Raw genomic sequence first — 16930 nt, 5'->3', positions numbered from 1 at the left:
ACGGGTATAAGAGAACTTCATTCAGCAGCTGACTATCACATTGGAAGACCAGCTCCAGGTCTGATCACTTCACTTAGGCTGGGAACTTCAGCTCAGCATCATAAATTGTGTTTGGAGGCAAAAGAAGATGGAAGTCAACTCTTTAAAGTTGCCAGGGAGAATTTATTACTGCTAGATGCATTATTATCCCTGCTTAAACTGGCATCCTCTGTGGTGTGTGCTGTGCCACCCTCATGGAGATACTGATGCAGGTCCTGCTTGGAACATGTCCCAGTCTAGATGTGAGAGAGGGACAAAAGAGCAAAAGCAGATACTGAGATGGAAAACAGTGAAGTCCCAAGGACAGAAAGAGCTCATTATGTGAACCGAGCACTGATCATGGGTCCCCCAATTCTAAATACAGCCCAGTAACCACTAGACCACATTGCTGATTCTTATTAAGCACATTATATTTTACTTTTCATCAGAATTTCATAAGCAGAGGGACATAAGCAAACCAAACAAGTGCATGTTTTTACAGATACTTTGCTAGCAGAATTCATGCAAATAAATTTTATTTAACACTTCTAAACTATTTTTCAAATGTTCTTGCAAAAAATAAATGATAATACTTTCATATTTTAAGAAAGAAATACAAAGGCTTGCAATACCAACAATATATTTTTTCCCATTTTTAAAAATATAAATAGTATTTGAAATTTATTAACTTTTTGTTGCATTTTTCAGTAGTTATTTATACCCATAGCTATTCATTGATTCATTGTATTGCTTTCAAAAGCTAAGAATGACTGAAAGAATTTGGTATAGTTTTTTGGTTTTAAGTATAATCCATAAAATCCAGAGGAATGTGTTAATACAAAATATGGTTTTGGGGGTCACATTTAGAAATAATGTCCCTTTAATTGAATATTCAGAGTGGTACAGTAAATAATATGTAGTGATTTTGGTTCGTCTCAGATGATTTGCTATTTGTATAAATTAGACATTTTAAATTCAAGACTGACTGAAACTTAAGGTTAGAACAAAACTCTGGAACCTAGGATATGCTTTCTGTGTTTCTGGGTTGGACCCTTATAAAAGCAGTCACAGAATTTTCTGCAATTTCAGTGTGAAATCTCAAGTTCCTTCTGAGAATCCAGGCAGACTTGAAATCTGACCTACATTCACCTGAAATCTGGCTGTTTTGGGGGTCCTTGGGAAACCTGTACTGCATTGTGAGCCTGACACAAACTCTGAAACCAGGGGATTTTGCTTGTGCATGAGTATCATTCTTATATACCCCACATGGTCCTTATTCACACTCAAGTCAGAAATCACAGAATTGCAGAAGCAATCACAGAATCAAAGAAAGGGCAAGGTTGGAATGGTCCAACCCCTCTGCTCAAGCAGGATCCCCTAGACGGTGTTCCTCAGGATCGTGTTCAGATGGTTTTTGAGTATGTCAAGAGAAGGAGACTCCACACCCTCTCTTGACAATCTGTTCAGGGCTCGGGCACTGCCCAGGGAAGAAGTTCTGCCTCCTGCCCAGGTGGAACCTCCTGGGATCAGTCCCTGCCCGTTCCTCTGGTGCCATTGCTGGGCCCCGGAGCAGAGCCTGGGCCCTGCTCGGAGCCCTCCCTGCACACAGGGACACCCAGGCCTGAGGGCCCCTCTCAGCTGGGGCTCCTCTCGAGGCTGGACAGCCCCAGCTGCTGCAGATCCCTTGCTCCACATGGGATGCTGAACTCCATGATCCTGTGGTCACTACAGCCGTGACTGCCCCCAGCATTCCTGTCCCCAGCAAGACCTTCCTTGTTTGTTAGAGTAAGGTCCAGCTGCACACCTTCCCTTGCTGGCTCCTCTGTTTGCCTGGGTGTGACACTGAACTTCCATCTTTCTCCTTTTCTCCTCCTAAAACTCTCACAACACAACTGGGAAATGCTTGTACTGCTCTGAGACAATCTGTCAGTGCCATCCTGCTGATCTGTATGTAGCTTGTCTTAAAATTTGGAAACACTTTGGAGCCAAGTTTCTGGTTCATTTACTGCTATTAAAAAGAACCAAAGTATGGAATTTTATCCATGTTATGAATAGGAGTAAAAGGTAAGAAAGAAAACACAGGCAACGGGAATTTTTAAATTCCTTCATTGCTTTAGAAGTTCTCAAATATTTTCAAATAAGGTATTTTCAACCTTAGAGTGGTAATGGACAGTAAAGACAGTAGAGGAAGTATATGCTTTTGTAGCTTCCTACAGAGATTTCACAGCACTTTCACCATTTAAAATACCCTGCATTCACATCTCTGACGGTAAGGCTTGCAGTTCTTTTTTAGTCATACCAAATTGGCTTTTTGAGTTAGCTAAGAAGAACAACTTTTAGCCAACAAATATGTTACCTTTCTTCTAGTCTTTTTGAATTTCAGAGCCTTCCAAGACAGAGACATGAGGGAAAAAGGACACAAAAAGCTCCCAACCCCACATACAATTGTTTCCAACTTGCTCTGAAGTCAGTGGTAGGCCCTTGATGACCTCACTAGACATCTACCAGGTGGCCAGAGGTTCATTGCTAGGATCATTAATCAAGACACTGGCTGCCAGTTTTGCCCCCCTAGCAATTATTTGAATGTTCTTTTATACCACCACAAGGACTTTCTCATGTGCTCTCAGAAATCTTGCCCATTCTCAATCTCTCCCAGCACTTGTCCCACACATGCCTGGGTGTCAGAGGGGTTTGTAAATACAGCAGTATGGCTTTAATAATTTGCCTTCATTGGGATGCTCTCAAAAGCTGGCCTGCTGGTACTTCACTGATGCTAAAAACAGAGCCCAGAGGAATTTTTCTTTGTGGAACAAGCAGCATGCTGTAAAAAAAATTGCACAAACTTGCAAACTGATGAGGGGAAAAACAGTCTTGGGGGGTCTTTTACTTCTGTCTAGGGCTGAGATGTTCAATACAACCCTATAATAAATTATCTTATTGGAAAAAAAATGACATTTAGGTTTCTCAGGGAATTTCTGATGACTCTGGAATGAGTCATCATTTTAATTGCCCCACACTGAATCCCGTATGGCTCTGCATTGAATTTCTAATAATTATTTCAGCTAATGGCAGGTTTGCAAAGCTTCTGCTAAATTTGCAATAAGAAGCACTAGTGACAAAATCATAATCTTGTCATTGGTGCAATTTGGAATAAATAAATGCTCAGGGATTCCTGGTGACACAAGACTCTCCTGACGGATGATTTATGCTTGGCGGCAAAGCGGCACCGCACGGTGTGAGAGAGCAGAGGAACAAACTTCCCTGTGAGTTTCTAAACTGATGTGATTCGGGATGGAAAGCACAAGTGTGGTAAATGAAAACAAGCCCCCAAAGGAGGACTAGTATAAGTCTAACACAAATGTTACTGAAAGAATGTTTTGTTGCAAATCTGAAGGATTACAGAGAGATCTGTGGGCAAAACTTTGACAGAGTAATGAAAAATTAAATACCAAAAAACCAAGTCAGCTTTGATGCTGTTTTATGAGACAGCTTTCTACCATGTATTTTTAGAAATAAGTATCTTTATTCTGGGATAAATGAACTTAGAGTAACATCTGGGAACACACATCATTAAGCTTAACTTTTTGTTGAAAGTTTCAAAACAATGACTGTCTCTCATGGGAAATCTCATTTATAAAAATGGAGGTTTCTGTTTGTTTTTATGGGGTGAGTTAAAAGAACAAACTGACAAATTGGTAGCAGATTGCAGCTTTTACCAAAAAGTAGAAATATTTCTAACAGTTTATCAATCAATTAGGCTCTTACTACAGACAGTGACTGTGGTTATGTGGAGAAAAAACTGGCCCTTCCAGAAACACACCCATCACACTGACTGCCAGCAACTCCGCCTGTCACCATCCCGGTATTTACTCCTTTGTAACAGCAGTGGGGTTTTCCTGTTGTTTTTTGGAATGCCTGGAAGATGACAACAGCTTATTTTACATATGAAACAATAAGAGTGTGGGGGAAAAAACAAATAATTCAGGCTCTCTTCAGAAGTGGTTTTTCAATTACTTGGGACAACATTTCCACCTAAGCCATGGCTTTTTCTTATAGTTTCTGGTGCAATAATTGGCTGTAGAACAGCTAATGAGGTGATTTGTTGATTACCATTCATTACATATATCCACATATAAAGATACAAAAATTATATTAATAATATTATATTATATTATATATACATAAACAGATACAAATATATATCGTGTGTGTGCACGTAATTATGGATATTTATATATATTTTTATATATTGTCTGTGCATATATTACATAAGACAGTGTTAGCTCCTTTCACCTCATGTGAAGCACTGCAATTAGACAGCTCATTCCTGCAAGATGCACAGTGCCTAATTTGCTGCAGGTTGTTCACACTGTCACCTGACAGAATGTAAAGGTAAGAAGCAATGCCCAGAAAAAGACTCTGAATTAAATGTTCTGAAGTCACAGTGGAAGCTGAATCCCAGTTTCAAACATGAAAGCCAACTAATTTCATGCTCTTATAAGCCTAAAATATTCTTTAAAATGTGACTTTGTTTCCTAAGTCATTTCAGGGATGCAAAGAATGTTACTTTCCAAGTTTTACAGCCTCGAGTCCATCATTTGCTGAAAGTTTCTTTCTCTAAAAGTGACAAGTTATTTCACTACATATCCCACGTGAGACCACTCATGAAAGAAAAGCTTTTGATAGTAGTGCTTCATGCCATACTTCTTCCCACTTAAAGCCATTTGCAGACAGTTACATAAATCCAGTTTCAAAACTTTTGGTGTTACAGCTTGGGTGGGTTAGATGGATAACTAAGGACTTATCCATATGTCCTGAATATGCAAGCTTTGGCTCAAAATCTCATGAGGATAGATCTCCTGCTTCCAGTTGGGCTGGATTTGTTAGCTTTTTTTTTTTTTTCCAGAAACACACCCTTAACACAGACTGCCAGCAGCTACATCTGGTACTACCCTACTTTTTGAACAATTTGCTTTAAAATTAGAGGGGGGAATAGCCAAATATTTTAGGACTTGCTAAATGGTTTTATTCAAGAAATGTGCATGCCCATGCATACCATGTAATGCATGCAAGGCATGTATCAAACATGTAGTGAAATATCACTGTATGACCTCAAACCTGACACATCTGTTCTGCCTGACAGAATAAACCTACTAGTGAAATATTTTTAACTATTTCAGGTGATATTTTACCTTTAAGGTTTACAATAAGTTCCATTGAGAACACAGTAGAACACTGCAAGCACACTTGCTTTGGGAATGATGGGGAGGATGCTTCTGAAGGAAATTGCTTTGCAACATTTCACTGTAAAAATAATATTCAGAATTAACCAATTGCAGCAGTTAATTGCTGAAACATCCATTTTCTCTTCTCCTAGAATGTAGGGAAGAAACACTGATGGATTAGGCTATTGGTCATCCTCCTAACAGTAGAGACATCCATCAAATGGGCAGCAGGTCCCAAAATGCTGGGCTAATTTTCCTGGTAGCCAAGAGGAGAACTTGTTTAAAGAGTGCAGTGGGCCTTCCTCAGCTTTTTCAACACATTAAGTGGGGACACTATGGAAGAGTGTGCCTTACCTAGGGAGACAAGTGGAGGGCAGGAGGAGGTGCATTGTTACCTCCTGGCACCCCTGATGGTCCCCAGCCCTGCTCAGCTCTGGCCAGTGGCAGGGAAAAACCACTTCATGCTGTGTCTGGACACTGACCTGCTGCAAAGCAGAGACTCCCTGCTCCCGTTAAACTGAACAATAAGGAAAGCAAGGATGTGACAAGAGGAATAAACACAGTAACTCATTTCCCCTTCCCACATGCCACAGAATATAAATACTGTTGTGATGCTTGATGGAACAGCTTCACAGAGTAGCAGAAAGAAAGCCATGCAGCTGAAGTACCCTTATTCCTCTCCTGCTGGCTCCATGCTCCCTCTTCACAGGGCTGGGCACAACCCAAGGAGACACACCATGAACTGCTCAATTTTGGGCTCTGTGATCTGCTATTAACAAAGAATAATTTCAGGACATTTGTATTAGAAGAGTAGCATTACACCCTACTAATCTTAGTTACACCCCTGCCTATCCAAGATAAAAAGCCAAACCCAAACAAACTGAGCTTGGATACCCAGAGGGGCACAGGAGATCAGCATTTTGTCAGCAGTGCTGGCCCCAGGCTGCACTGAGACTTGGGTTAGCAGTGCCCACACATCATCAGTAAGCCATCAGCTCTCGTGGCTGCAGCTGCAAGAGCATCAAAGAAGTGGTGACATCTTGTGACCAGAATCTGTCTCTTTTGGTAGTTATTACCCAAAACCAAAAGTTGATCACTTGCATATTTGATGAGGCAAAACTCTTCAATTCTTTTATTTCTTTTTGATACTTCAGTCAAAAAGTTATATGGATTTTGTCACATTCAACACTTGGTCCAACAATGTGCATTTCCATTAAGGAAAACCAAAACCAGCAGGGGTAAGCCAAAACACATACACACACAAAATGTAATGTATTGTTTTTACATACTTTATCCAAATAGGATTTTTACTATGTACAGAAACTGTATCTGATGTTAAGCAGTTGGGTCTAGATATGGAACTTGAAAAAGTGAATTTCCTTTAATGCATATAATTTTGTTTTATTTTGGTCTTCACAAGTCTTTTTCTACTTAACTGGCAGCAGACAGCCTCCAAATTGCATTTAAAATGTATGATTTATATAGGTATAAAAAGATGTGGGATTAAGAAAGCTTTATCGTTCTATTTCACAATTCATTTAACAAAGTAGCAGTAGTTAGAAAATTTTACTTGGCAAGATCACACTGGGGTGGGAGTGGGCCTGTATGTGGAAAAGAGACCTGAGAAATGTTCCTATGATTAATGTGAAGCAGCACAGCCCAGCGATGGGAATTTGCTCTGGGAGGTAGATCTTGCTGTAAACCATTCAAGATTAGATATGAGGTACTGACATATGACAAATGAAACTGCTGAGTGGCTCATATGAGCTAATGATTTTCAATCTTCAATTAAGCACCTAGCTTGGCATAGTGTCTCAGATTTGAGTGAATAAGTACCTTTAAGGTTCAGGGTCAGAGCTTTGATGAGAATTTTGCTGAGGAAAAAACTGAACAGGAGAGACTTTTAGGAAGCAAAATATTAGTTACTCTTCATTCAGAGCATTGAGCAAACAAGGTGAGATCCGGCCACCTTTGCCAGGCCCCATGGCACCTCCCTGGCAAGTGGGAAGCTGCTCAAGACACCATTCCTCTGGAGGGCCAGAACATGCTGGCCTGTCAGCAAGGAAGGGCACTCTGCAGCATCTGGGTGGAAAGAGGGGAAAAAAATGTTGCTTAGAATCTGCTTAGTTTGGGCCTCGTATTCCCTGACCTCCAAGTCTTTGGGCACAGTTTTATACCCACAGCTGACTGTGGGCACACAAATTATAGCATTCAGGAATTTAACTACCTGATGATTGGGCCTCTGCTCAGTGTTGTAACCCCAAGCATTCCACATTCATGAGAGAAGCCTCCAAAAAAATTCCAAAAACCTGCAAGATCGGCTTCAGGAGCATGAATTAATACTTCTTGAAACTTCTGATTATTTGAGCCTGCATGGCTTCCATTTGCAAGTCCTCCCACCATCAAAAACAGTGGTAATCTTTGAAAAAACACAGCAGTGAAATCAGGTTTCTGCTCACCAAAATGAATCACAAAATTGGACCTTCAGAAAGACAAAGGCAAAAAAAGAAAAAATATCAAGACTTAGGATAAAGTTGCTGGAGATTGTACTATAGAGGCTGCCAGGTAATGTCTATAAATAATATATACATAATGAATATAATAATGTGTATAAACATTGGCATCTCAACCAAATACACACAGGCAAACAATTATTATATAGACAGACAGGCATCCATATATAAATATACATTTCCAAAGATGTCACCTAGGACACCGAAATGGGTGATGTCTGTCTTTCAGGAGCAAAGACATTTTCTAGTGTATCAGGGAAGCACATCAGAGGCTCCTTGGGACAGTACCCACAGTGTGGTACCCTCAAAAGAAAAAGGTGCCCCATGAACTTCACCTCCTCTCACTCTCTTAGCAAGTTACTGACTTGGCCTTTTCATCCAAAATGTAGGCACCAGAAACACATGTAGGGCATGACAAAATATGAACCCTTCACCAAGATTTACTGCTCAGGGAGGAGTACGACTCAGGGGCGACAGATCCCATTGTCAGTGCTTTCCTGGAAATCCTTAGATCCTAGTGCTCTTTGGTGGAGGTGTAAAAGTTGCATCCATCCACCTGTTGTTGTGGATTTTGCTGCAGTTCTTACAGCAACAACTGCATGTTGACAAAGCTGTAGGAATGGGTTAGTTTCAACAAAACCAAACATTTTCCAGCACAACTTCATATCAAGCACAACATTTAAGCGTGTTTATACTTATATACAAACACATCTAAATATCAATAGATTATTTGAACCCAGATTTGTGGAACAGGATTGAAATCTTATTTAGGGGTCTTTGGGGAAAGACCTTCTCCATAGGCCAGAAATGGATACAGAGGAGACCCTGGAGACCCCGAAAAGACCCCAGAGTGTGTCACAGTGCACCTGTCTCCTCTCTGCCACTGAAATGCTGCTGCAGCAGAATGGCAAGTTTTCTCTTCTATCAGTATGGAAGACAGGAAGGTGATACAGCGCATTCCAGTGTCCACAAAAAGCCCAGCTCATCATAGCCTTGCTGATTTTCTTCTTTTAGAGCAGTTGCAGCTATAGGAATTTCTTTCCCAACTCAGTAAACCTTGCTGGGAAACACCTTTTCTGGCTCTGATTGGATAAATTGACCTTGACCCTGGTAAAGCCTGTGGTTCCAGAAGGTCTAAGGTATGACCAGACTGAGGTCAGACCTCAGCAGGGGCTGTAGCTCCTCCTGAGGTGAAGAGGAGGAGCAGCTCTGATTGCTGCTCTCAGTGACCAGGGACAGGACCCGAGGGAACGGCTGGATCTGGGTCAGGGGAGGGTCAGACTGGATATCAGGGAAAGGTTCTTCCCCCAGAGGGTGTCGGGCGCTGCCCAGGCTCCCCAGGGAATGGTCACGGCCCCAAGGCTGCCAGAGCTCCGGGAGCGTTTGGACAACGCTCTCAGGCATGCACAGGGTGGGATTTTGGAATTGTCCTGAGCTGGACTCAAAGGACTCAGCTATCTTATACTTGCTACTGTATGTTGGTAAGGGAGAATCAAATACAAATATTCTCTTTAATATTGAAACCCCAGAAATTTGGGAAAAAACAAACCATACAATTTAAGTGAAACTCAAACAACTCAGGAGGGTGCCCTCTATTTGCAGATCTGTACAGCTTTTATTTTAAGGCCAGTTTCTGAAGCAGTAAGCATTTTTTACTCCCTCCTACTTCATTATGCCATTGTACTCAGATTTCGGCCCTTTTATCCTTTGCCCATTTCAGTCATGTTCTGGGATCTGCAGTGAAACCGCTACAGGAGATGGTCTGCAGCATCAGTAATGCTTTCAGACAAGCTCGGTAGCTCATATTTCTTTGTTAGCATCCCATTGCGAAGGGGAAAGATCAGTTTGCTTTGTTCTTAGGCCTTGATTTTCATAAGCTAATGATGACTGTGGGTGTAATTATGGTCAGGCTTAAGTGGTAACGCAAGGGCAGAAAAACAGAGAGGCGCTTCCGTGGGGCTGGCTTCCCCCTGCTGCACACACGGAGCGGGAGGACATCGCCTGCCTTCCCCCCGGCACAACCTGGCCCCGGGAAGGAGGGATGTGCCAGGCGTGGCACGGCTGGGCTGCAGCAAAAACGGCAGGATGACAGTGGAGCATGAGCCTGAGCACCCACCAGTTTGTGTCACTTCTGACTCTAAATTAAACCCCTCTGGCTGAACCTCCTCTACAACAGCAATACTTTTCTCTTCGGCTCACTGTTGAGCAGGACCCTTGGGTGGATTTTTTTCCCTCTAATGCTGTGTTATCATTGCCCTGGTGGAAAAAAATTTTTGTATTTGTGGCTGATTATTTGCTGAATAGTTGGACTAAATACTGCAATGAGTGCTGCTTCTAAAGGGAACGGGACATTGTGTGGGTGGAATAATCTGTAAGTTTACCACTGGTGGTATTGGTATAGGTATATAGGAAAAATCTTTAATTATGCAGGGAACAAAGGATCATAAAATGGTTTGGATTGTAGGTGACCTTAGAGATCATCTAGTTCCAGCTCCCTGCATGTAGGCTTATTCAGTCACACAGTATATACTGCTCTTCTTAAGCATTCTTTGATCATTACTTAAAGCAATTAAGTATTTTGAATCTTATGCCACTCAATCCCCAATTCTTGTTTTCTGTTTTCAAAACAAAAATTATTTGAAAAATTTGAAGTCCTCTGTGGCTCTAAAGAAATGTCTCCTAAAACATAAGTAAATATTCTCCAGTATTTGGAAAAAGAATGGAAATGTTTTCCCAAAAAATGACAAAACACTCTATTTCCAACCAGGTGACACTTGAAACAAAATCTTATGAGCATTCTGGTGGGAGGTGAGAAGATTTATAAGCACGCATTTGAAAAATTTCAACCAGCAGTAATGAATATTCATATGAACTAAACAGACTGAGGTTTAGGCAGGCTTGCAACATTGCTTTCCTGCAGTAATAATATGCAAATGTCTGTACACATAGGTTCTCGAAGAGAGAATGAAATTGGAGTGCAAGTGTCATGGAGTTTCAGGTTCCTGTACAACTAAGACCTGCTGGACCACGCTTCCTAAATTCAGAGAGATTGGATATATTTTGAAAGAGAAATACAATGCTGCAGTGCAAGTGGAGGTGGTAAGAGCCAGTAGACTGAGACAGCCAACCTTCCTGAAGATCAAGCAGATCAAGAGTTACCAGAAACCCATGGAAACGGATTTAGTGTATATTGAAAAGTCACCCAACTACTGTGAGGAAGATGCTTCCACAGGGAGCGTCGGTACCCAGGGACGACTCTGCAACCGTACCTCTCCCAACGCGGACGGGTGCGACATGATGTGCTGCGGAAGAGGGTACAACACACACCAGTACACCAAGGTGTGGCAATGCAATTGCAAATTCCACTGGTGCTGCTTTGTGAAGTGCAACACGTGCAGTGAGCGGACAGAGGTGTTCACCTGCAAATAACGGCATCGTGCGCAAACACACAGAGCAAACCACCACAGGTGAGGAAAGTGGAGTACAACAAACAACGACAGCATCATTTTGCACATCTAATCCTCTTGGGGAAAAGAACCCCAGCCAACACCACAACAACCACTCCCTCCCCACAACTACCTATACTTCTAAGGATGGTGCATTTTGGCTGGCTGGCTGTTGTAACTGCTTTGGAAACAAGGGCAACAGGATTAAGGTGATGTTGACAACCACGTGAAACTTTCTCTCTGTCTCTCTCTCTCTTTTTTTTTTTTTTTTTTTTTTTTTAACTACAATCTGGGTGTTGTAGAGTTCTCTTAGTGTTTTAAATTATACATATCAGAGAAGCTGATTGCATTGCAGCTCCCATGACATTTAAAAGAAAAAGACACTTTCTCCTATTTTACGGCAACAAAACTGTCTGGCCCTGTGCAAACAAAGACTTTTTTAAGGAAATGAAATCGTCACTGACTAGAACACAGCATTCTCTCTGCTAAAACCAAAATTTCTAAGAAAGCAGATAGAGAGAAAACAACAGGTAGGGAGCAAAATCTATGGCAGAAATACTCCACTATCAGTTTGGAAAAAAACCCCAACAAGCGTTCACAAAATTACATCAGCTGCCAGTGACACTGGAACTCTTTGAACGAACATTAAAAATAATTATTTATGGTTTTAATAGTATCAAAAAATTCTAAGCACTAACGGGTAGCTATGTCTTAATTCTGTACTAAATGTAAACTTATTGGAACTCTGACCTTATGACTTTTGTATTTGGTTCTGCCTAAGTTGTTCAATGCTACTGATCTGTTGTCACTCCACTATTAGAGAGCTCAATTACTGTAGGCCTTAAGCAACTGCCAGAACTGAGCGAAAACATCACATGAAACTTTGGTTACCAATGTTTGATATAGACTTTTACCACTTGCCTCCTGAATAAGAATGACTTTTTCAGACCCAGGCCTGAGGTGTGGAGCACCTACTCACAGATCCTCATAGGGAGTTTTAGGATACAAAGATGTGCTTCAACAAGTATCAAAGGTTTTGCTTTGACAATGAATGCACTGGCAGGGTCTTCCAGGCATTGTGTTTTTCCCTTTAATGGTTGAAAGTTAATATTTTCAAGACTTTAAGGAAACTTATGCTCAGTATGCACTCAGAAGAGGATAAAAGTCTGGCAGCTGAGCTCTAGGTTACTGCAACCTCTGAGCTGTCGTGGCTTCATGAGCATAAGAAAGTCAAAATTTGGGTTAGTCTGTGTCATCATTATTTTAAGGTTGGCAATAACGTACCTCCTGGTAAGCACATGAATGTTAAAAGAAAGAAGCTTACTTCTTAAAAGCACTCAGTCCTAATTCCCACACCTTTTCCCTATGAGAGATTTTAAAAACAGCCTCAGATATTTTACTGCTGTAAAATCTAGTGTTTTAACCCCAAGAGCCCAGCCATTTAACCATGTAATTGTTTGCTTGTCCCAAGGGTCCCTGCCTGATTTTCTGAAAACGTGGATTAAAAATTTCCTTACCTCTGCATATGTGCATTTTTAGCTTTTGTTTAATTTTGTTCTTTATATTGAGGGGCTGCAGAGCCATGAGCCCTCCTCACGTAACATGGAAGCACTTGTCCATCCACATGGTGCTCTTGGGGCAAGGGGCTGGTGGATCTAGAGCTCCACCAGCTCCTGTGCTGGATATGTGAATGAGCCAGAATTACCTCTGTAATTTGTGGACCTGTATTATCAAAGGTAACTAATGATTTGGGGACCTTTATTTGAACACTTGTGAGGACCTACCTTTCTGACCCCAAGCACTTACCTTCTGAAAATCAGACCCCTTTGACAACTCCCTCACAGAGCAATGCAAAAATGCAAAATTGCTTTTTTTTTTTTAAATAATGTTACTGTTGATTTCTAAATACCAGCCTTGGCATGAATGAGTGCAACTTCACAGAAGTCAACAGGGGCCCCTAAAATACTAGATTCACTCCATGTAATCTTGGATTCATGGGTATTGTTGTTGAGTAATAGTGATGATACTGTACTTTCACTACATTCTTGACAGGAAGCAAATAAAGCTCCCAAACACAGTAATGCACAGTCTTATGGTACTAGATACTGTAAATTTATTAGAATAGTATTTGTCAAGTACAATTGAGGAATCCAATTAAGTTATATTATTGTATATCGTTTAAATGTCTATAGAGTATTTTAAATTATTGCGAACTACACTGAGTTAGAAAAAAGAAAAAAAGGAAAAAGGTTATATATTATAACACCAACCACTCAGAAAAGTGGACCAAAGTGACACTTCTCTCTTCCACACCCCTATTTGAAATAACTCTGTCTGCTACTGTAAGACCACTGTAACAGTCCCATGACTGGGTGAGCAGTCTAGAATGTAATGTTTCAGAGCATCCTACAAAAGCTTTGCTCATGTGGAGGTGCAGCATTCAAAAGGGTGCTGTATGGCACAAAGCAGGGGCTGGCAGTGGGAATGCTTGGACATTGGAATATGTCCCATGAAAAAGCAGTTCTGGTCAGAAAATACCATTACCACTAATATAATGAAACACTCCCCAAAGTCACGACTTTTAACGAAGGTGTCTGTGAATAGAAGTGGGTTACACACAATTTTTATTTTTAAAAATGTAGTTTGATGTCAAAGACCTGTGACAATAGAGGTTGGAACATGACCAGCAACATGTGGTTTAACCATACCTTAGCCATGACAAAATTCAAAATACTTTATATTATTAAAGAACCTAAGAGCAAAGATCAATTTGTTTACTACGTTAATGTTTTATGGCAAGCAGAAAACAAAAGATGAAATGTATTTCCATTAAAACTTAATTTTTTCCCCTTTCAGTTCCTTTTCCTTTTATTTGTTCTTTGTTAAGAAAAAATAAAAAAAAAAAGGCAACAGGGTCTTGTGAAAATACCATTTGTGTACAGACTTCTCCACATGAGAAATTATAGGCGAATTCCAAGTCCTAAGCAGTTTTTGTATTTCAGGAAAAATAATAATGAACATGACTATGTGTGGTATCAGTCTTGAGCCATCTGCCTACATCAGTGCTACAGAGAAAACAGCATCAACAATGCTGCTACCAGAGACTTCATCTGGCTACAATAAAAAATCTATTTTTTGGTGGAAGAAAATAAATGTTTTGTGATAGAAATTTAGCATCTAACTAAAAATGGCGCTTAACCATGAACCTCACATAACAGATTAGCCAACAGAGAGGAATAAGAGCTGTAGAGGACAGGGTTGAAGGTCCTGACTTGGGCACTTGTACGTGATCCAGCTTATTCAAGCCAGCTATGGACATATCTGAAAATCCTACCTGAATCTGAACCGGAAGGATTTTACATCATTTACTTTGGCTAGAATAGTTACAACCTCTTTGATATTGAGAATACTGTCTTCCTATACGAAATCTAAAGAAACTGTACAACTTTTGCTGTATTTACCCCTCAGGGAAGGTATCCAGATACAGATAGCGCTATAGTGAAATTCTACATGAACTGAGTCCAAAATAACTTCATTAAAATGAACTAAGTTGGCCTGGGTTTTACAGCAACATAAATATGCACAGTATTTTACCCCCAGATGCCAAAGAAAACACTGCACCTTCTTTCTAATTACATCATGGGAAACTTGTTAATAGAGCTGCAGGAAGTTTTTATAGCACATGGTAATATTACATTTGTTTCTACGATGACATCTGGAAACTAGATGAAACTCATCAAAAGCTTTGCAAATCTCTTAACAAATCTAAAGCGTGTTGTAAGCGGGTCACCTAAAGTTTTAAATATATTTCCATGGGTTTCTTTGTTAGTTGAAGACTAAAACCCCAAAGCGATACTGAAACTAACAAATCAAGACCTTCCCTTATAGCAGCTTTCCCGTGCAAATAACTCAGTGTGGCTTTCACTATTGAAGGCAAAATTGACATTCAGCAGAAAATGCTTTCCATAAAGCTAATTTGCATTCATAGCAATTTTCATAACTGGACAGAACGACTGCACGTTTCCTTTCCAGCCCTTCAGAGCTTTTGTTGCAGTGACAGTTCCCACAGTGAAGGCGATAGAGTAAACGGTACAGTAAAGACCCAACATTCTTCTCTCTGAGTGATGGCCACAACAAGATGTGGGATATACACAACAAAAACCATGCCTAAGGAAAAAAAAACATCAAAGTTGTAAAGGCAGGGGAAGTTGTAAGCAATTTCAGTTTGTGTTACTGATATTGTAAGAAACCTCCTGTGTGCTAAACAAACCGCATTGTAGGCTGAACTTCACCCACAAACTCATTTCCCCTCAAATCCAAAGTCCCTGTCTGCATGTCTACACATTCAGACTTCAACAAGCCTACCCAAAGGTTGGCAAGTATTTCCTTTCTCGTGTTTTATCTGCTATTAGGAAATAGTAGGGGATAATTTTCTGGCAGGGAACATATATTCGCAAATTTGAAATTTGCATCTCGTTTTTTAAATGAAGGTTTAGGGCTTTTCACCCCTGCACGATCCTGCAGAACAGATATGTTTGCTTTAAAAGATTTGTTCAGTGAAGAATGGCAGTTCACATAATACATGGTAATTGTTTGCAATGTGTTCCACAGAGCACAAAGACAGAGGGAATAGTACTACTGCAAACTCAAAATCTTTAGTCATGCTCTTTTTACTAAAAGCAATATATTAATTATGAGCTGTTTGGAGACCCCTGTGTGAGTCTATTTTGATCATCCTTTTCAGAAGTTAGTGCTATGAAAGACCAAAAAATTGAAATATTAAAATTTTGATTCCAGGTCCTCTTATTCTTGATGCAAACAGATCCTCAGATCAATAAAAAACCAGCTTAATGAGACTTAAACTTGCATAGGTCACAAAAACGATTAAGATATTTGTTTCATAGGCATCCCAAACAACTGGCAACCACACCAGACACTGGAAATGTTTGCATCTAAAGCCAGCTGTATGATTAGCCTCTGCCTTCATTTGCCCAGCAATTTAGGGAAAACCCTGCATTTTAGATCCCATACAACTAAAAGGAATTCCCAAGAAGATTACAAGATTTTGATCTTATTGTTTAATTCCTGTGGCTGAGAATGAAAAGGAGCATTCCCTCAATCTTTGGGTAAAGGGAAACCCAAAGGCATTTTGAAGGCTATTCACATCACTCAACTTAAAAGACTAAAAGACAGGCTAAGGGAAGTGACAGCCTCTCTGGAGTTCCTCTACAATAGGGAGAGCAATCTTGCTCCAAGGGGGGGGCCTTAGTTCAGCTCTGACAGACCTTCTCCCTCTCATCTGGAGAAAAATTCTAGGAAGATAACACTGGATAATTTAACTGCTGAAATGAAACACCAAAAATTGTATCACGGGAAAGAATTGCCGTTTCCCCTCTACCATTTGCCTTAGCTGCTCTTGGGTACCAATTCCATTTTCCCTAGGCTTTTCTTAAGTGCAAGCTTTATTATTTTTTATGTTGTGGAATAGATCCTCTACTACATCAGTGAAATTTGCTTGGCTTTTGCTTTTTACTGCCACTCTCTCCTCTCTTCCAACCAATCTCCAACTCCTGATTTAATGCATGGACTATCTCCATGCAGAAATTATTTCAAAGAGAATTGTAAAAGCCAGGCTAGTATCCAATTATTTGATTGAAGCAGTTACCTACAAAGCATGTTATTTATGATTTTTAATTCTTCTAAACATATAAGCTGTCCAGAGAACTCT

The 16930-nt window shown here is 40.4% G+C and overlaps 1 protein-coding gene across 3 annotated transcripts in view; it reads left to right on the top strand.

The window, feature by feature from the left end:
- WNT7B (Wnt family member 7B) overlaps nt 1-11405 on the top strand; it is a 90455-nt gene extending 79050 nt beyond the window's left edge. For all 3 annotated transcript variants that reach the window (XM_053977717.1, XM_053977719.1, XM_053977718.1), the window contains one exon: nt 10706-11405. In XM_053977717.1, the coding sequence (XP_053833692.1) occupies nt 10706-11185 (480 nt within the window). In that variant the 3' untranslated portion in view covers nt 11186-11405. The remainder of the gene's footprint in view (nt 1-10705) is intronic.
- Nucleotides 11406-16930: the final 5525 nt, after the last annotated feature.

This window comes from Vidua macroura, chromosome 5 (assembly GCF_024509145.1).
Source record: "Vidua macroura isolate BioBank_ID:100142 chromosome 5, ASM2450914v1, whole genome shotgun sequence".
Classification (NCBI taxonomy): Eukaryota; Metazoa; Chordata; class Aves; order Passeriformes; family Viduidae; genus Vidua; species Vidua macroura.
Note: the sequence above shows the minus strand (reverse complement) of the source record. Positions and strands in the feature narration are given on the sequence as shown.